At 48.5% G+C, this 20,506-nt stretch overlaps 1 protein-coding gene across 2 annotated transcripts; it reads left to right on the forward strand.

Annotated features, from left to right (window-relative positions):
* The first annotated feature begins 476 nt into the window (after positions 1–476).
* LOC119791979 (protein NDRG3-like) lies at positions 477–19,975 on the forward strand. Of its 2 annotated transcripts, XM_038298390.1 has the most exons (16): positions 477–734; positions 4,420–4,510; positions 10,295–10,327; positions 11,464–11,569; positions 11,809–11,929; positions 12,168–12,230; positions 12,311–12,371; positions 12,443–12,529; positions 12,601–12,657; positions 12,727–12,830; positions 12,911–12,976; positions 13,049–13,100; positions 13,209–13,256; positions 13,562–13,597; positions 13,684–13,735; positions 19,073–19,975. In XM_038298390.1, exons 2-16 carry the CDS (start codon positions 4,454–4,456, stop codon positions 19,222–19,224), a joined length of 1,095 nt encoding a protein of 364 aa, XP_038154318.1. In that variant the 5' UTR covers positions 477–734; positions 4,420–4,453; the 3' UTR covers positions 19,225–19,975. The 2 variants fall into 2 exon arrangements, with proteins under 2 accessions (XP_038154318.1, XP_038154319.1); XM_038298391.1 differs by lacking the exons at positions 477–734; positions 4,420–4,510; positions 10,295–10,327 and adding an exon at positions 10,491–10,736.
* Positions 19,976–20,506: the final 531 nt, after the last annotated feature.

Below are 20,506 nucleotides of genomic sequence, written 5' to 3' on the forward strand. Positions count from 1 at the left end.
AGCAGGATTACCGGTTTATCCAGATAACTTCAGGTTTAAGCCTGACCTTCCGGTACTGCAGAGCTGGTCACCATGGTAACCTTTCAGGATGGCTCACACAGCAGCCAATCAGCTGCTAGGAAACAGTGACGGCCGACCAGCTCCACCAATCAGCAACCAGAGTCCACTTTGACGCTGCTGCTAAATGATTTCCTGATTCGTCAAAACGATGCTAAAGTAGAACTTCCCATGATGCTCCACATTCCTCATTTTAGGGAAGAAAGGGCTTCTTGGAAGAGATGATTAATTTTATGACTTTATTCTCGTAATAGAAGTACAATAAATCTCTAATCCTCCATCAAACTGATGAGTTTTTATTCTTCAGGAAAAACTGCGCTCAGGGCTCTGATTGGTCAGCTCACTTCTTGGACCCGCCCCTTTATAGCTCTATGATCAGTTCAGGCTGGATTCATTTAGAGAGTTAATGAGCAGCCTGGTGACGCTGCTGTGGACTGGTTAAACTGGTTAAACTGGTTAGCCTCTGATCGGAGCCTCTCATCTCATCCGTTTGTTTTTTTTCTTCTTGTTTCCATCTCATTGGCCCCGCCCCCTGTGGTTAAGCCCCGCCCCCGGAGCGGAGAGACAGAGAAGCCTCGCGACCAGAATCAGTCATCTCCGCTGGTTACCAAGGGTTACCTGCTCCCAATCCGGACCGAACCGGTTACCGAGCCGTTCCAGGAGCGGACCGACCGACGGTAAGTCACCAGAACCAGCCGGTACCGCCGGTTCTGATGGAGCTCGCGGTGACGATGGTTCAGGGTTACAGGTGTATATGTGCGCGCGCGGGGGAGGAGATGTCTCCCATGGTAACGGCTGGTTGCTAAGGCTCCCTGACTGTGGAGGTGACGTCATCACTGGATCTTGGCTGATTGAGGGCGGACAGCTGGACGGAACCGAACCTCAGAACTGGATCTCCGAGTCATTAAATCATTAATCAAAGATATCCAAAGCTGGTTCTGGTTCTGGTTCTGGTCCAGCAGCCTGCTGGGTTCAGCCTCCATTAACCAGAGGACTGTGATATTCTGCCTCTGAGCGCCTGAATAATCGATCATCATTCCCTGTTTCTACTGGGATCCACCTTGATGTTAGGCTCCTCCCCCTTTCTTCCTGGACAGACAGGTGAGTCCAGAAGTTTGACCTTATCAGGGGCGGATCCAGGATTTTCAAAGGGAGGGGGGGGGGGGGCCTAAAGGTCATCGTCATGACAACATGAAGCGAAATCAAAGGCTGCCTTCAAATTTACGGGCTGCGTCCTCCAGGGACCCGGCTTACCTGGACCTCCAAAGTCCATGAAAACAGGACCAGTTCAAACAGGTCCAGCCTTCCGCTCTGTCGCTTAGCAACCGCAACAGTTGACAGTGTTGAAAACGTCTTGGCTTCCCCGGGTCTGTTGATTCACGTGCAGGTCACTTAGATGGAATGAAATTTACAATTAAGGTTCGATTCGCCTTTTGCAAAAGGGAGCAGCAGGAGCTATCAGCTGCTCCTGCCAGCAGCAGCTCTGACCTCCTCTCCAACACGGGCTCTTTTTATTATCTTGTCACACAGACGCTCCCACAAGGAGTTACAGAGTGATCGTACTCCCTACATTCCTGTCCATTTCCCCTGTTAATCAGCATTGCTCAGCCTCCCATCTGCACCTGTTGGTTTTACACCTGTCCTGTTATTCTGCCCCGATACGACAACAATACGTTTGGCTGCAACTTTAACTTAGCTCTTTACTTCTTTCAGCTTAAACATGTATATGCATCTTCAACACACAAAGCAGGAAAAGAATGAATACGGAACTTTTCAAAATGATTTCTTTTGATTTATTTATGTTTTTCTTTGTAAAATGAACAAAGGCTGTTTTTTAATTCTCTAGAAATACTCGTGTCCTCGCCAAGTCTGTTCTAGAGAAGAACCCAGGAAAGTCTGGACTCTGGGAGGATGGGAGAACGCAGCATAAATCTGGGTCAAACAGCAGCGTGCTGATGACATCATCACATTCAAAGCTAGTCTGGAGCTGCATTTCACCTCCTGTTATTAATAATCTCTAGATTATAATAAATTATGTCTTTTTTCATTTAGTGGAGGAATAATAATGAACACAGTCAGATAAACACAAATCAAATGAACATTTTACCAAATAAAACAAAAATCTCGCCATCAGAGGCAGCGGTACTTCACACACGGCTATGCAGAGAGAGGGCAGCTGCAGACAGGCTAACGTTAGCCCTGGCAGCTGCAGACGAGCTAACGTTAGCCCTGGCCGCTGCAGACAGGCTAACGTTAGCCCTGGCCGCTGCAGACGAGCTAACGTTAGCCCTGGCCGCTGCAGACGAGCTAACGTTAGCCCTGGCCGCTGCAGACGGGCTAACGTTAGCCCTGGCCGCTGCAGACGGGCTAACGTTAGCCCTGGCCGCTGCAGACGAGCTAACGTTAGCCCTGGCCGCTGCAGACGAGCTAACGTTAGCCCTGGCCGCTGCAGACGAGCTAACGTTAGCCCTGGCAGCTGCAGACGAGCTAACGTAAGCCCTGGCCACTGCAGACGAGCTAACGTTAACCCTGGCCGCTGCAGACGAGCTAACGTTAGCCCTGGCCGCTGCAGACGAGCTAACGTTAGCCCTGGCCGCTGCAGACGAGCTAACGTTAGCCCTGGCCGCTGCAGACGGGCTAACGTTAGCCCTGGCCGCTGCAGACGAGCTAACGTTAGCCCTGGCCGCTGCAGACGGGCTAACGTTAGCCCTGGCCGCTGCAGACGAGCTAACGTTAGCCCTGGCAGCTGCAGACGAGCTAACGTAAGCCCTGGCCACTGCAGACGAGCTAACGTTAACCCTGGCCGCTGCAGACGAGCTAACGTAAGCCCTGGCCACTGCAGACAGGCTAACGTTAGCCCTGGCAGCTGCAGACGAGCTAATGTAAGCCCTGGCCACTGCAGACGAGCTAACGTTAACCCTGGCCGCTGCAGACGAGCTAACGTAAGCCCTGGCCGCTGCAGACGAGCTAACGTTAGCCCTGGCCGCTGCAGACGAGCTAACGTTAGCCCTGGCCGCTGCAGACGGGCTAACGTTAGCCCTGGCCGCTGCAGACGAGCTAACGTAAGCCCTGGCCACTGCAGACGAGCTAACGTTAACCCTGGCCGCTGCAGACGAGCTAACGTTAGCCCTGGCCGCTGCAGACGAGCTAACGTTAGCCCTGGCCGCTGCAGACGAGCTAACGTTAGCCCTGGCCGCTGCAGACGGGCTAACGTTAGCCCTGGCCGCTGCAGACGAGCTAACGTTAGCCCTGGCCGCTGCAGACGGGCTAACGTTAGCCCTGGCCGCTGCAGACGAGCTAACGTTAGCCCTGGCAGCTGCAGACGAGCTAACGTAAGCCCTGGCCGCTGCAGACGAGCTAACGTTAACCCTGGCCGCTGCAGACGAGCTAACGTAAGCCCTGGCCACTGCAGACAGGCTAACGTTAGCCCTGGCAGCTGCAGACGAGCTAACGTTAGCCCTGGCCGCTGCAGACGGGCTAACGTTAGCCCTGGCCGCTGCAGACGGGCTAACGTTAGCCCTGGCCGCTGCAGACGGGCTAACGTTAGCCCTGGCCGCTGCAGACGGGCTAACGTTAGCCCTGGCTGCCGCCCAAAGGGGAACACAGGTTAAAAAAGGTTAGAAACGTGACAGAAAAAAGCTTTATTGACTCTTTTTAATAGAACCTCAACTCTTCATTTAAAGTTGTTTTTTTTTATTAATTTTCATTTTATTCAATGAACCTCGATGGAATTAGCACGATTACATAATTTATAACAGAAAAAGCATTTTATGGGTTTGAACGGCATGCACTGGGTTAAAAAGTAGTTTGTAGATAAAATGTTCCTTAAATATTAATCAAACACGGATATTATTTATTTCCAGAAACGATATTTATTGATAAAAATGAAATGAAAAATGCTGAAGGACTGGGAGCAGTTGGGTGCGGTTCAGGCCTCCAGCTGCTTCCTCTGGACTAAACCTGTTTTTAAAGCAGAGATCTTCAGCTCCACGTTAGGAAGCAGCTGCTCTGCAACCAGAGGAGGAGACATGAGATCTTTTCCAAATCAGAGGGATTAGGAACGTCTGACATGGACCGGAACCCGATGGCCGTCAGCTCTCAATGTGAGCAGACCTGTTAGCAGCTGCTCCAGCATATCGGTTCACATAGATCCTACAGAATAGAATAGAACTTCATTGATCTCACAATGGAGACATCGGCTCTTATAAACAAACAGGCGGAGCAGGAAGGAGGTGCATGAAGTAAACAGAGCATCCAGATACAGGGCGGTGGGAGGCGTCGTCCAAGATGGACGGCGATCTTCACGGCGCCCCATGACCAGCAGCAGCTTCCTCTGATGCTTCCTCCTCTGTCTCTGCTCAGGGCGTCTTCTATCTGCTGCTGAAACCTTCCCATCATGGAGGAACTTCATGACGTGCAGCTGACGGAGATCAAACCTCTGCTCACAGGACAGGTGAGGGGGCGGGGCTTTGGGACGGGGGGACATTATTGATAATCAGGGTCTAACTATTCCAGACTGTTAGAGCAGAAGCTGCGACACGGTGAGAAGAAAGGAGCATCCAGATCAGCTTTTAATGAACCCTTTAAGCAGCAGGAAGTAGGACACCCAGAAAGACTCTGACCAGAACGGTTCCTCACATCCGTCTGTGACCAAAACCACAGGATGTTAGTTAGCTGTGACAGTAACTAACTGAAGGAGCTGCAGCAGTAATCCAATGTTAACTCTCTAAATGATGCATGCAGCATCTTTAGCCCTTCCTTCATGCTCATCCTGGTGACGGTTATCATATGGGGTCATTTTCTATTTCTTCTAACTGTAAAATCCTTGCAACAAACTAATTAATAAAACTAAAATGCTTTCTTTAAACCAAACTACGATGTTCCTCTTATATTTGGCGAATTTATGTTTGAATATTTTGCAGAAATCTGTTGTGGTGAATGATGGGTTTAGCATCTGAAGGCTGACGTTTCCCATCTTCCCCGCGTTTAGGACGGGCGTCTGTGGGTGAAAAATGTTTTTCTTTAGATCTATGGCCTAAAAGATCAACAGACTTTGGTTCAAATTGGGCCAGATTTAATAAATCCAGGCGGTTTATGAACATTTTTGGGCTGGAAAAGTGAGTCAGTGACATCAGGCAGCCCTGCTGATGCGGTGAGCGTGGACGTTACGCAGCGGCGGTCACTGTGGCGTCCGTTAATAACCAAAACCACAGAGGTCTAGGTGATGGTTGTGGTTTGATGCTTGAAGATGGATCGGTTAATCCACAATGTGGTTCGTATCGTGTTTCACGGGGGGGGGGACCATAAGTGGGCCGGTGTAGATCGTTCCCAGTCTGAGCTGCACCCAAAACATCTGCTTTCTCTCTCTTCTCCATCAAATCTCTGTTTCTGCTCTCAGATTTATTTCTTCTTGCACAGATATTTTCTCTCTCTCGCCTCCTGCTCTTCGCACACAAACCTCCCTCTGATCTCACAAGAAGAGCAAGAAGCTGAACCGTCAACAAACATCAACCAAGCTGGTTTTTCCCAAACGCTCATCAGACAGTCAGGCTGAGGTGTTCAAACTTCATCCAGCAGTCGTTTCTGTCCTCTGCTGCTAAGAATTACCTTAATAGATCATTTTCCTTTATAAGGCCATTTTATTCCCTTATTTATTTACTTTACTGGTTTAGTCATAATTTAGTATTTTATTTAGGATGTTTATTTATTCTGCTTCCAATTATCAACCCAAATTCCAGATGGAAAAATAAACAGCATCTATATGGATCCTTATTAGTTTAGCTTTGCTGTTTTTCTCTTGTTTTATCTTCTTTCCACCATTTTCTTCATCAGAACAAATAAAATATGTTCTGTTGAAGAAAAACCATAAAGTTTCAGTCAATTTAACCTCCAGATATATCTGAGCTATAGATCCATGGAGAATAGATCATTTTAAAGCCTCCATCATTCATCTTAATGTAGGAATTAAATCCTGTTATTTATATGTCACTATAATCATTATTATTAATGTTATCGTTATTATTATTATTAAATAATGTTATTATTTCCAGTAGAATCATTTGAACACCATTTAATTATAAAAAAAATTTATGTTAAATAAATTTGCATATTTATTCCAGATCAGCTTAAGATAGATTTACTTCTTAAATTCAATTCAATTCAGTTTATTTATATAGCGCCAAATTCACAACACATGTCATCTCAAGGCACTTTACAGTTCAACCAGATCATACAGTCAAATTGATACAAAGTTTTCTATCTAAGGAAAACCAGTTGATTGCATCGACTCATTGACTCAAATACAATCCCCCACACTAAGCATGCTTGTAGCGACAGTGGAGAGGAAAAACTCCATTTTAACAGGAAGAAACCTCCAGCAGAACCAGGCTCAGTGTGAGCGGCCATCTGCCGAGGCCGACTGGGGTTCAAGGAGACAGAAGCAGAGATACAAAAAGCAGCTGTAAAAGGCGGCCCCGTCCAGGAAACACAGCCAGGCAGACGAGCTCCAAGGCAGCTCCCATGCCAGAGGACGAAGAGAGCACATCCACTCAGTCACGGTCAGAGAAACAGAACCACACTGGAAAACAGGCCGATCTCCAACATCTATTAACAAGGGTGTTGATAGAAGCAGCACAGCTGATGTTTTTTTCCAGGATGACGTCACAGCCAAACAGGAACAGACGAGGCAAAGCTACTCTGAGGAAAAGCAGAGAGAGCAGAACGTTAGAGATTGAACTAACAGATTCTGCAGAGTGGGAGAATAGAGATAGAATGAAGCAGAATGATGAAATGGGGGTCCCTATGTCCTCCAGCAGTCTAAGCCTATAGCAGCAGAACTATAGAGATAGCTCAGGATAACCTGAGCCACTCTAACTATAAGCTTTATCAAAAAGGAAAGTTTTAAGCCTAGCCTTAAAAGTAGACAGGGTGTCTGCCTCACGGACTAAAACTGGTAGTTGGTTCCACAGGAGAGGAGCCTGATAACTAAAAGATCTGCCTCCCATTCTACTTTTAGAAATTCTAGGAACCACTAGTAAACCTGCAGATTGAGAGCGAAGTGCTCTGTTAGGAACATAAGGAACAATCAGATCTCTGATATCAGATGGAGCTTGGCCATTTAAGGCTTTATATGTGAGAAGGAGGATTTTAAATTCTATTCTGGATTTAACAGGAAGCCAATGAAGAGAAGCCAGGATAGGAGAGATATGATCTCTCTTTTTCATTTTCATTAGAACTCTGGCTGCAGCATTTTGGATCAGCTGAAGGCTTTTAACTACAGTTTGTGGACTTCCTGATAGTAAAGAATTACAATAGTCCAGCCTTGAAGTAACAAATGCATGGACTAGTTTCTCAGCATCACCCCTGGACAGGATATTTCTAATTTTTGCAATGTTCCTCAGATGAAAGAAGGAAATTCTAGAAACCTCTTTGATATGGGATTTAAATGACAGGTCCTGATCAAAAATAACACCAAGATTTTTTACTTTATTATCTGAAATCAGTTTAATCCCATCCAAATGAAGTGACTGGCTAATCAGTTTCTTTTTCAGAGACTCTGGTCCAAAGACTATAACTTCTGTTTTGTCTGCATTCAGAAGCAGAAAGTTAAGAGTCATCCAGGTTTTTCTGTCTTCAGACATGCCTGTAATCTATGTAATGGGTTAGCTTCATCTGGATTATAGACAGATATAGCTGGGTATCATCAGCATAACAGTGGAAATTAATCCCATGCTGTCTAATAATTCTACCGATTGGGAGCATGTATAAAGTAAAGAGAATTGGTCCTAGCACCGATCCCTGTGGTACTCCACAGGTAACCCCTGAGCGTGTCGAAGATCCATCACCAACACGAACAAACTGAATTCGATCAGATAGATCAGATTTAAACCAGTCTAGTGCTGTTCCTTTAATTCCAACAAAATATTCAAGTCTTTCTAAAAGAATATTATGGTCAACTGTATCAAATGCAGCACTAAGATCCAACAGGACGAGCACAGATACAAGTCCATTATCTGAGGCCATGAGAATTGTAAATAATTTAAAAGCAAATTCAATCAGCCTAATTTATTTTTATACAAGTTATTTGCGCTACACACATATAGATTTATTTACCCTTAAAGTTTAATCTAAATCTTAAAGAATTAAGGTTAAAAAATTAAACTTTAGCATTTAAATAATGACACAGGTCCTTGATTATTTGAAGAAATGCCCAATTATTGTTAAACAAGCAAAATGTGTTCATTTGATTTAATTTTTAAAATCTGTTTCATTAAACTTTATTTGTTGTGATATTTGAACCTCATATCAATCCCCTTTATTCCCAATATAAACAGCTGCATTAAAGCTGAAGTCTGTAAGTTTTTAAAAATCACTTTTTTGTCATATTGGCTAAAACTGTCCCTATGCCCAGACAGCAGTACATGTGATATGTAACCTGTGAAAAAAACTGCTTCAATTGGTCCCGCCTACTGCCTGTATTTCAATCTGGAAAGAATAATTCGGGACGAGTCAAAACAACCAATCACAGCCAGATGAGTGTCTGATGGAGTGTCAATCACAGCTCACACACGACCCACGACCACCTTAAGACGGCCGACTGGATTATAACAGGGTTCCCGCGGGTCCTTAAAAAGTCTTAAAAGGCATTGAATTCTTCAAAATAAAACTAAGGCCTTAATTGGTATTAAAATGTCTTAAATCAGTCTGTTGTAGGTCTTAATTTTTAAAACATCATAAATAGGATTATTTTTATTATGATTTATTTTTGTTATCTTAATAAAACGTTAAAATTGACAAAAAAATTTTTTTAATAAAAAATAAATAACGGCTCGCCATTATTGGTTCCGTCCCGATAGCGGAACCAATAAAGCGTTGTTGCTGCCGGGACATTTGGGAGATGCACCATTAACTTTTTATCTAGAAAATCTGAGCCAGTGTAAATGTAACCAAAATTGTCTCCAGCCAAGAGTTTCCTCCATGGCTAAAACCAGGGAACATACATGAGGCTCAGTGGATTTATGCAAGAAGTCATTGAAGCTCAGAACGATGGGAATTAAGGCAGTGGAGTCGCACATGCGAAGCACGAAACACAAAGCGTCAAAATGGAGTTAGAGAGAAACAGCCGGTATTTCTCAGTTTAGTTCCACCCTTGTCTCTGCAAACGCCTCCACTTATCACCAAATCAAACATACTAAGAAAACCATACAAAGAAAAATAGCTGCTAAAAAGACTTAGCACTGGTTATGTTGGGGCTTTAAAACTGATTTGTTTTGTTCCCTGCTAAAACAAAGTTTGGGAATTCAGTTAAATAATTGTTAAAATATATCTGTCATTTGTGTGTTTTTAGCTTTCTTCCTGTATGGGAAGCTTTTCAACATTTGAAACATTAGTGCAGTGGTTTATGTTAAAATAAACCTTTGGGTTAAGTTGTCGCAAGCAGGTTTTTCTTGTGTTTCTTGTGAATTTGGTCTTAAATTTTTATTTCAAGTGGCATTAAAAAGTCTTAAAAAGTCTTGAATTTAACTTGTCTTATGCTGTAGGAACCCTGTTTAAACATGTTTGATTTTCTCCCAACCTTCTGATTCCTGATGGGGGGGCGGTCGTTAGAGGCTGATCGCCCCTCGTTACCCCATGTACGCTACACGACTGGAGAATCAGCCCGAAAGGGCAAAAAAAATCATCAAAGTCCGCCCGGCCTTAAGGGCTGGTTATCGTCCCGCAGCAGCGTGTCGCAGTGAGCTCGTCGCAGATATTTTTGATTTATGCCCAATATTGACGACACGCAGTTCCCCCGTGAGTGTTCCCTAGAGACCGGCCGTGGCGCTGCGTTTTGGCTTCAGGTCCAAACCAACAGACCGTCGCTCAGAGCTACAAACTAGCGTCCTGCACGGTGTCTGGGATAGAGTCCGAGGTGTGCCAGGCCCTGTGGGCGGAGCTACAGCCAGAGTTTCTGCCATTAGGGACCAAACAGGAAATACGCAGAGCGTAGAGCGGATGGAGAACTGACCAATCAGAGGCCTCCTGTCTGCGGACAACTAGAATTTTAGAGAGGTGCAGCAGAGTGTCTGTGGAAGGGGGCGGGGCATATCTGCGTTAACTGCGACACACGCAGACGGCCTGGTTTCTGAGCATAAACCAGGTTCTAGTTCTCCCTGTGACTCAAATCCTTCCGCTGCTCGTTTGTTCGTAGTTTGGTTCCCAGCAGCTCGGTTCCTCACTGGTTCTCCTTTTCTTGCAGAACGGAGGAAACCTGCAGGACTTTGACTGTCAGGTGAGTTCATCATCATCATCATCAGTCCGCCATGCTGTGCTGTGGTGATGTTGGGTCTTGTGAACAGAGATCAATACATTCACCATGAATTCAGCAGAACTACTGAGATCCTTCCTTAATGATCCAAAGGGTTTTAAAAAGTGAATAACTGTCCTGATGAAGGAGGAGGTGGTAAAACAGCATCATGGGAAGATGGTGAACAGAGGGAGAGGAGCAGCTCAGCTGAGGCCAGGCTTAGGGGCTCAGCTGTTCCTCCTCTCAGCCAATCAGGGAGCAGATTACTGCTGCTGATCCCATCATCTCCTCCATCTCTCATTCCTCCTCATTCCTCGCACAAAGCGGCGCCGTTCTCAGGATGAGGGACTGTCTGGAGCTGCATCAGATCTCCTGCTCTCTAGGAGGTCAGGTGGTGAGTGAGCTGTTGGTTCACCTGCTGGCCGCCATGTTTCCTGCTCAACTTCATCCTCCGCTCCGCTCGCCGCCTTTTTGCTAAGCGTCTGTTTCCCTCCTGGGTCCAGGTTCTGGGTCCAGTTTTTGGGTTCAAGTCCAGGCCTTAGTTTCGGGTCCAGTCTTAAGATCCGGGTTTGGGTACAGGTTTTGGGTCCAGGTTCTGGGCTCTGGTCTTTAAATCAGGTTTGGGTCCAGTCTTTGGGTCCAGGTTCTGGGTTCTGGTCCCTCTCTGGTGACTCCAGCCTGATTCTTTCCTCATTAGATGTTTAATTTCCTTCTAGAATCAAACAGCTGAGATAATCTGAGTCCTTAAATCATCTCAGGGATCCGGACCAGCCGGACCCGTTAAAGGGAACTGCAGCGCCACCAAAGGACCAGAACCCTCATCAGCAGGAGTTCCACCTCTAATTTGGTCAAAAACATGAAAAGCTGCCTAGTCACAGTTCAAGCCCAGTTCCCAGACTGGGTCAGAACCGCTCCGTGGTTCTGGAAAACACCTGACTGTGGTTTTTGGGCCAACATTTGGCCTAGATGGTTATCAGCTGGTAGATGTGTGACGATGGGTTCTGGATCCCAGCAGCCCACAGGATCTTACCTCAGATGGTTCTGGTGTTTATCAGATCCTGGTACCGCCAGGCTCAGGTCGGTCCGGGTTCTGCTCAGGCTGATGGTGTCCTTCTGTCCAGGAACATGACGTGGAGACGGCCCACGGAGTTCTGCACGTCACCATGAGGGGCGTCACCAGGGGCAACCGACCCACGATCCTCACCTACCACGACGTGGGATTGAACCGTGAGTATGGGAACCCGGCCGGGTCCAGAGATACGGTTGAACGATGCGTACGGGACACGGCCGGGTCCAAAGACACGGTTGAACTGTGTCTCTGGACCCGGCCGGGTCCAAAGACACGGTTGAACGATGCGTACGGGACACGGCCGGGTCCAAAGACACGGTTGAACCGTGTCTCTGGACCCGGCCGGGTCCAGAGGAGGCCCTTCTGTGACGTCTCTGTGACGTTTGTCTGTGTGCAGATAAGTCCTGCTTCAACAGCCTGTTCAACTACGAGGACATGCAGGAGGTGACGCAGAACTTCTCTGTGCTCCACGTGGACGCCCCCGGGCAGCAGGAGAACGCCCCCACCTTCCCCCCAGGGTAACAAACCGGGGTGTCATGGTGACGGGATCCGTCTGACCTCCGTCTTCTAATGAATCCATTAACCTTTCTAAGTTCTTCTAAACAAAGGTCAGAGGTTAGCTAGGTGTAACAGGAAGCAGGTTCTGACCTCAGCTGGTCGGAACCAGAACCTCCAGCTGCTTGTGTCTTTCTGGAGACGCTGGTTCTTTCGGTGGTTTTGGTCCCTGCGGTGACGGCAGCCTTCCTGTGTTGTCAGGTACCAGTACCCCAGTCTGGAGCAGCTGGCGGAGATGCTGCCGCCGGTCCTCGTCCAGCTGCAGTAAGTCCCCCGTCCTTCTGGACCTTCAGGACAGGAAGCGGCTGTTTGGGTTCACGCCGGGTCTGGGTTTGTGTCCTCAGGGTGAAGAGCGTGATCGGCATCGGAGTCGGAGCCGGAGCCCACATCCTCACCAGGCTGGCTGTAAGGAACACCCATCCAACACGCAGTGGTTTCAGAACCACAGCTCCCAGTTAACCCAGCTGTTGTTTCAGCTGAACGAGCCCAGCCTGGTGGAAGGACTGGTTCTGATAGACATCAACCCGTGTGCCAAAGGCTGGGTGGACTGGGCCGCCTCTAAGGTAACGCCGAACCATCGGGTCAGAACAAGTCCAGGTGTCCATCTGAACCGGACCTCTTCTGTTTCATGCAGCTGAGCGGCTGGACCAGCAGCCTGGTGGACGTCATCATGGGACACCACTTCAGCTCCGTGAGAACCACGCTGACGGTTCTAGAGAACCAGAACTGCTGACTAACTGGACTCTCTGTGTGCCAACAGGACCAGCTGGCCGAGAACCAGGAGATCGTCCAGACCTACAGACTCCACATGTCGCAGGACGTTCCTCAGGAGAACCTGGCCATGTTCTACAGCAGCTATGAAAGGTGGGACGCAGCCTGAGACACCCGTCCCCCCTCGGCCCCCTGTCCCTGTCCAACTGTCTGTCCCACTGTGTGTTTGCTAGCCGATCGGAGCTGCAGATGGAGCGGCCCGTCCCCGGACTGGACCAGAACACCTCCAGCACTCTCAGGTAGCCCCGCCCACCCCGCCCTGAACACGCCTCAGAGGCCACATCCATTCTGATTGGCTGTCCTCTCTTCAGGTGTCCCACTCTGCTGGTGGTTGGGGACACGTCTCCAGCGGTGGACGCCGTGGTGAGTGTTTGTCTCCTTTGAGAACTTTATCCAGAACAGGAACCATCTAGAAGGAGAACCTCAGATCACTGGACCAACATTTTGAGGTGTTGGTCTGTTTGTCTGCAGGTGGAGTGTAACTCCAGGCTGAATCCCACCAGGACCACACTGCTGAAGGTACCGTCTGCCCCTCATCATCATCATCATCCTCATCATCCTGGTGCTTTAGATGGTTTTAGACGTCATGTCCTAAACAGAACAGCTGGTCTTTCATCCTCCTGGACGTCCTCAAACATCTCAGCTGTCTGTGTCTCTGAAACGGCAGCGGCTTCCTGAAACCCATCAGATGTTCCTCAGATGTTCTCCAGAATAGCAGCTTTGGTTCTGACCCATTGAGACTGGATCAGAACCAGTGTAAACAGCAGAGGAACCGAGTCGCCACACATTTAGCTTGACGGTGCTGTTCTGTGTTTCCCCTCTAGATGGCGGACTGCGGTGGACTTCCACAGGTGGTCCAGGTGGGTCTCAAAAACAACCGCAACAGCTCAGGTTCTGGTTCTGGTTCTGTTTGGGTACAAAAACCATGTTTTGTTTTTCTCCTCAGCCTGGAAAGTTGGCCGAGGCCTTTAAGTACTTCGTCCAGGGGATGGGCTACAGTGAGTACCTGATGGCTCCCATCGGCCATAGCTCTGGAGTTTAGGATGACCTTTGACCTCATGGGTCAGGTCCAACATTGCTCTGTCTGTAGGTTTGAATAAACACGAATGAACCGCAGATCACAGCCGCCATTCTATCACCATGGCAACACATCCTACCTTGGTGATGAAACATCAACTGTTCCGGTTCTCCTTTTTTGACCTGAGAAGAAAAACAGAACATTCAACGTCCCTCATGTTCTGGTTACTGTAAGAATCTAATTCTAGAGGTTCAACATCTGGTTCCACCAGAGGATCCAGATGTTGAACCTCTGGTTCTCGTTCCACCAGAGGATCCAGATGTTGAACCTCTGGTTCTCGTTCCTATAGAGGATCCAGATGTTGAACCTCTGGTTCCTGTTCCACCAGAGGATCCAGATGTTGAACCTCTGGTTCTCGTTCCACCAGAGGATCCAGATGTTGAACCTCTGGTTCTCGTTCCACCAGAGGATCCAGATGTTGAACCTCTGGTTCTCGTTCCACCAGAGGATCCAGATGTTGAACCTCTGGTTCTCGTTCCACCAGAGGATCCAGATGTTGAACCTCTGGTTCCTGTTCCACCAGAGGATCCAGATGTTGAACCTCTGGTTCCTGTTCCACCAGAGGATCCAGACGTTGAACCTCTGGTTCTCGTTCCACCAGAGGATCCAGATGTTGAACCTCTGGTTGCTTGTTCCACCAGGAGATCCAGATGTTGAACCTCTGGTTCTCGTTCCACCAGAGGATCCAGATGTTGAACTTCTGGTTCTCGTTCCTTTAGAGGATCCAGATGTTGAACCTCTGGTTCCTGTTCCACCAGAGGATCCAGATGTTGAACCTCTGGTTCTCGTTCCACCAGAGGATCCAGATGTTGAACCTCTGGTTCCTGTTCCACCAGAGGATCCAGATGTTGAACCTCTGGTTCTCGTTCCACCAGAGGATCCAGATGTTGAACCTCTGGTTCCTGTTCCACCAGAGGATCCAGATGTTGAACCTCTGGTTCTCGTTCCTATAGAGGATCCAGATGTTGAACCTCTGGTTCCTGTTCCACCAGAGGATCCAGATGTTGAACCTCTGGTTCCTGTTCCACCAGAGGATCCAGATGTTGAACCTCTGGTTCTCGTTCCACCAGAGGATCCAGATGTTGAACCTCTGGTTCTCGTTCCACCAGAGGATCCAGATGTTGAACCTCTGGTTCCTGTTCCACCAGAGGATCCAGATGTTGAACCTCTGGTTCCTGTTCCACCAGAGGATCCAGATGTTGAACCTCTGGTTCCTGTTCCACCAGAGGATCCAGATGTTGAACCTCTGGTTCCTGTTCCACCAGAGGATCCAGATGTTGAACCTCTAGTTCTCGTTCCTTTAGAGGATCCAGATGTTGAACCTCTGGTTCCTGTTCCACCAGAGGATCCAGATGTTGAACCTCTGGTTCTCGTTCCACCAGAGGATCCAGATGTTGAACCTCTGGTTCCTGTTCCACCAGAGGATCCAGATGTTGAACCTCTGGTTCTCGTTCCACCAGAGGATCCAGATGTTGAACCTCTGGTTCCTGTTCCACCAGAGGATCCAGACGTTGAACCTCTGGTTCTCGTTCCTTTAGAGGATCCAGATGTTGAACCTCTGGTTCCTGTTCCACCAGAGGATCCAGATGTTGAACCTCTGGTTCTCGTTCCACCAGAGGATCCAGATGTTGAACCTCTCCAGATGTTGAACCTCTGGTTCCTGTTCCACCAGAGGATCCAGATGTTGAACCTCTGGTTCCTGTTCCACCAGAGGATCCAGATGTTGAACCTCTGGTTCCTGTTCCACCAGAGGATCCAGATGTTGAACCTCTAGTTCTCGTTCCTTTAGAGGATCCAGATGTTGAACCTCTGGTTCCTGTTCCACCAGAGGATCCAGACGTTGAACCTCTGGTTCTCGTTCCACCAGAGGATCCAGATGTTGAACCTCTGGTTCTCGTTCCACCAGAGGATCCAGATGTTGAACCTCTGGTTCCTGTTCCACCAGAGGATCCAGATGTTGAACCTCTGGTTCTCGTTCCACCAGAGGATCCAGATGTTGAACCTCTGGTTCCTGTTCCACCAGAGGATCCAGATGTTGAACCTCTGGTTCTCGTTCCACCAGAGGATCCAGATGTTGAACCTCTGGTTCTCGTTCCACCAGAGGATCCAGATGTTGAACCTCTGGTTCCTGTTCCACCAGAGGATCCAGATGTTGAACCTCTGGTTCTCGTTCCAACAGAGGATCCAGATGTTGAACCTCTGGTTCCTGTTCCACCAGAGGATCCAGATGTTGAACCTCTGGTTCCTGTTCCACCAGAGGATCCAGATGTTGAACCTCTGGTTCTCGTTCCACCAGAGGATCCAGATGTTGAACCTCTGGTTCTCGTTCCACCAGAGGATCCAGATGTTGAACCTCTGGTTCTCGTTCCACCAGAGGATCCAGATGTTGAACCTCTGGTTCCTGTTCCACCAGAGGATCCAGATGTTGAACCTCTGGTTCTCGTTCCACCAGAGGATCCAGATGTTGAACCTCTGGTTCTCGTTCTACCAGAGGATCCAGATGTTGAACCTCTGGTTCTCGTTCCACCAGAGGATCCAGATGTTGAACCTCTGGTTCTCGTTCCCCCAGAGGATCCAGATGTTGAACCTCTGGTTCCTGTTCCACCAGAGGATCCAGATGTTGAACCTCTGGTTCTCGTTCCACCAGAGGATCCAGATGTTGAACCTCTCCAGATGTTGAACCTCTGGTTCCTGTTCCACCAGAGGATCCAGATGTTGAACCTCTGGTTCCTGTTCCACCAGAGGATCCAGATGTTGAACCTCTGGTTCCTGTTCCACCAGAGGATCCAGATGTTGAACCTCTAGTTCTCGTTCCTTTAGAGGATCCAGATGTTGAACCTCTGGTTCCTGTTCCACCAGAGGATCCAGACGTTGAACCTCTGGTTCTCGTTCCACCAGAGGATCCAGATGTTGAACCTCTGGTTCTCGTTCCACCAGAGGATCCAGATGTTGAACCTCTGGTTCCTGTTCCACCAGAGGATCCAGATGTTGAACCTCTGGTTCTCGTTCCACCAGAGGATCCAGATGTTGAACCTCTGGTTCCTGTTCCACCAGAGGATCCAGATGTTGAACCTCTGGTTCTCGTTCCAACAGAGGATCCAGATGTTGAACCTCTGGTTCCTGTTCCACCAGAGGATCCAGATGTTGAACCTCTGGTTCCTGTTCCACCAGAGGATCCAGATGTTGAACCTCTAGTTCTCGTTCCTTTAGAGGATCCAGATGTTGAACCTCTGGTTCCTGTTCCACCAGAGGATCCAGATGTTGAACCTCTGGTTCTCGTTCCAACAGAGGATGCAGATGTTGAACCTCTAGTTCTCGTTCCTTTAGAGGATCCAGATGTTGAACCTCTGGTTCCTGTTCCACCAGAGGATCCAGACGTTGAACCACTGGTTCTCGTTCCACCAGAGGATCCAGATGTTGAACCTCTGGTTCTCGTTCCACCAGAGGATCCAGATGTTGAACCTCTGGTTCCTGTTCCACCAGAGGATCCAGATGTTGAACCTCTGGTTCTCGTTCCACCAGAGGATCCAGATGTTGAACCTCTGGTTCCTGTTCCACCAGAGGATCCAGATGTTGAACCTCTGGTTCTCGTTCCAACAGAGGATCCAGATGTTGAACCTCTGGTTCCTGTTCCACCAGAGGATCCAGATGTTGAACCTCTGGTTCATGTTCCACCAGAGGATCCAGATGTTGAACCTCTAGTTCTCGTTCCTTTAGAGGATCCAGATGTTGAACCTCTGGTTCCTGTTCCACCAGAGGATCCAGATGTTGAACCTCTGGTTCTCGTTCCACCAGAGGATCCAGATGTTGAACCTCTGGTTCTCGTTCCACCAGAGGATCCAGATGTTGAACCTCTGGTTCCTGTTCCACCAGAGGATCCAGATGTTGAACCTCTGGTTCTCGTTCCAACAGAGGATCCAGATGTTGAACCTCTGGTTCCTGTTCCACCAGAGGATCCAGATGTTGAACCTCTGGTTCCTGTTCCACCAGAGGATCCAGATGTTGAACCTCTAGTTCTCGTTCCTTTAGAGGATCCAGATGTTGAACCTCTGGTTCCTGTTCCACCAGAGGATCCAGATGTTGAACCTCTGGTTCTCGTTCCAACAGAGGATGCAGATGTTGAACCTCTAGTTCTCGTTCCTTTAGAGGATCCAGATGTTGAACCTCTGGTTCCTGTTCCACCAGAGGATCCAGACGTTGAACCACTGGTTCTCGTTCCACCAGAGGATCCAGATGTTGAACCTCTGGTTCTCGTTCCACCAGAGGATCCAGATGTTGAACCTCTGGTTCCTGTTCCACCAGAGGATCCAGATGTTGAACCTCTGGTTCTCGTTCCACCAGAGGATCCAGATGTTGAACCTCTGGTTCCTGTTCCACCAGAGGATCCAGATGTTGAACCTCTGGTTCTCGTTCCAACAGAGGATCCAGATGTTGAACCTCTGGTTCCTGTTCCACCAGAGGATCCAGATGTTGAACCTCTGGTTCATGTTCCACCAGAGGATCCAGATGTTGAACCTCTAGTTCTCGTTCCTTTAGAGGATCCAGATGTTGAACCTCTGGTTCCTGTTCCACCAGAGGATCCAGACGTTGAACCTCTGGTTCTCGTTCCACCAGAGGATCCAGATGTTGAACCTCTGGTTCTCGTTCCACCAGAGGATCCAGATGTTGAACCTCTGGTTCTCGTTCCACCAGAGGATCCAGATGTTGAACCTCTGGTTCCTGTTCCACCAGAGGATCCAGATGTTGAACCTCTGGTTCTCGTTCCACCAGAGGATCCAGATGTTGAACCTCTGGTTCATGTTCCACCAGAGGATCCAGATGTTGAACCTCTAGTTCTCGTTCCTTTAGAGGATCCAGATGTTGAACCTCTGGTTCCTGTTCCACCAGAGGATCCAGACGTTGAACCTCTGGTTCTCGTTCCACCAGAGGATCCAGATGTTGAACCTCTGGTTCTCGTTCCAACAGAGGATGCAGATGTTGAACCTCTGGTTCTCGTTCCACCAGAGGATCCAGATGTTGAACCTCTCCAGATGTTGAACCTCTGGTTGCTTGTTTCTTCAGGCTCCCAGTCTTAGCAGCCTGATGCGTTCCAACCCGTTCTGGTTGGTTCTGGTTCCCCTCCGCTGGGTCCAATCGGACCCATATAAACCTGAAGGTTTTCCATCAACCAGAACCTTCGTTGGTTCTGACGGACTTCCTGTTTGACCCTGAAGTCCAGTAAAAGGTTCTTACCCGCTCCCTGTGTGTCTCCCTCTAGTGCCCACAGCCGGGATGACCCGTCTGGTTCGCTCCAGAACCCACTCGGCCTCCAGCGCGGGTTCCTCGGAGGGGGCCCGGAGCCGCAGCAGCGTCCTGGAGGGCGCCGACCCCCAGAACCCAGCGGTCCAAACCATTGAGATGACGGCGTAGAACCAGAGCCGGTTCAGGTTCTCCAACAGCCTCGGTTCTTCCTGCAGGATCTCAGAGTGGAGTAGAGCGGACCTGTGTGGTTCTGTTAGTTCCCCTCTGTGGGGCCCGGCCGTTACCGCGGTAACACTTTCTATCTTCATGAGTTCAGGTGTTGTTCTGTGGTTCCGTTTCTCTTGGGTTAGATGTTCTTTTTCTTTGGACTCTATCTTTCTGTGGGATGTTTATAGAAATCTTCGGTTCTGACGCTCAGACTTTTGGGTCAAACTGTTTCTGTTTGGACGGAAACCTTCAATTAGACGCCAGAACACCTCGTTACGGTAGAACCACCTGACAGTCACGGCCCAATCGGACCCTAGTTTTCCTGTTTTATCTCAGTCCGCATGCTGAATGTTGGCAGTGAAGTGGTTCTGGATCTGATGGATCCCCTCTGTGATGTTAAATGGACCCAAACAGCACCAGAAGCCGCTCCACATCCTGGGGTCCGATTCATGAAGCAGGTTTAACAGATTCACATCTTCACCTCTAAATTAGTCTAGCCTAAAGTCAGGAACTCTGAGTGTTCGGTTTTATAAACAGTTAGCTTCAATCAATAGTTCAGTCAATTCTTACTAGATCTACTCAGATTTAAACGGTGCGTAACAAATATGAAAATTCATTATCAGGGGAGCACAGCTTTAGCGAGTCACCATGACAACAGGCAACAGGAAGTGCCTATTTCACTCCACTGGAACAAGAGGTTTTAATTAAAAGACAGAGGCCGTTTCTCAATATGCGTTCTTGAGCGTTCTCGTGTGCTCGTGTACTCGTGACACGTCATCAGCCTCAGCCCGAGTACCGTTCCAATTCTCAAGAACGCCAGATTGAGAACGCATCAAATCCCCGGATGTTGTTCTCGCCCCGCCCTCTTTATCGAGCATGCATCAGAGCAGGCTTGTGCGTTCTTCAGACTGACCGCTTCCCCAGAATGCCCCGCGGCCGCAGCTTGATTCCAGACAGCACTCACAGTGGTAAGTTAAACATTCCCTTTTCTGCTGCTGTTGTTCTTCAAAAGTACGTTTTGAAATCGTTTGAGGCGATAACATTATACATTGAAGCCTCCCTGTGTGGCCTGTTTACAGAGTTAGTGCGAAATAAAAAAAAAAGTCCGATGTTGAGCGGACCAGAGTGACCAGCAGACCTCCGAGGGTAACCGCAGCCAGGGCTAAATTTACCCCGTCTGTAGTGCACTTCTCTCGGTCTAGTTATGTGTGAACTACCGCTCGTTCTGATGGCGTTTTTTGCG

This window comes from Cyprinodon tularosa, unplaced genomic scaffold (genome assembly GCF_016077235.1).
Source record: "Cyprinodon tularosa strain WSP-4 unplaced genomic scaffold, ASM1607723v1 ctg407, whole genome shotgun sequence".
Classification (NCBI taxonomy): Eukaryota; Metazoa; Chordata; class Actinopteri; order Cyprinodontiformes; family Cyprinodontidae; genus Cyprinodon; species Cyprinodon tularosa.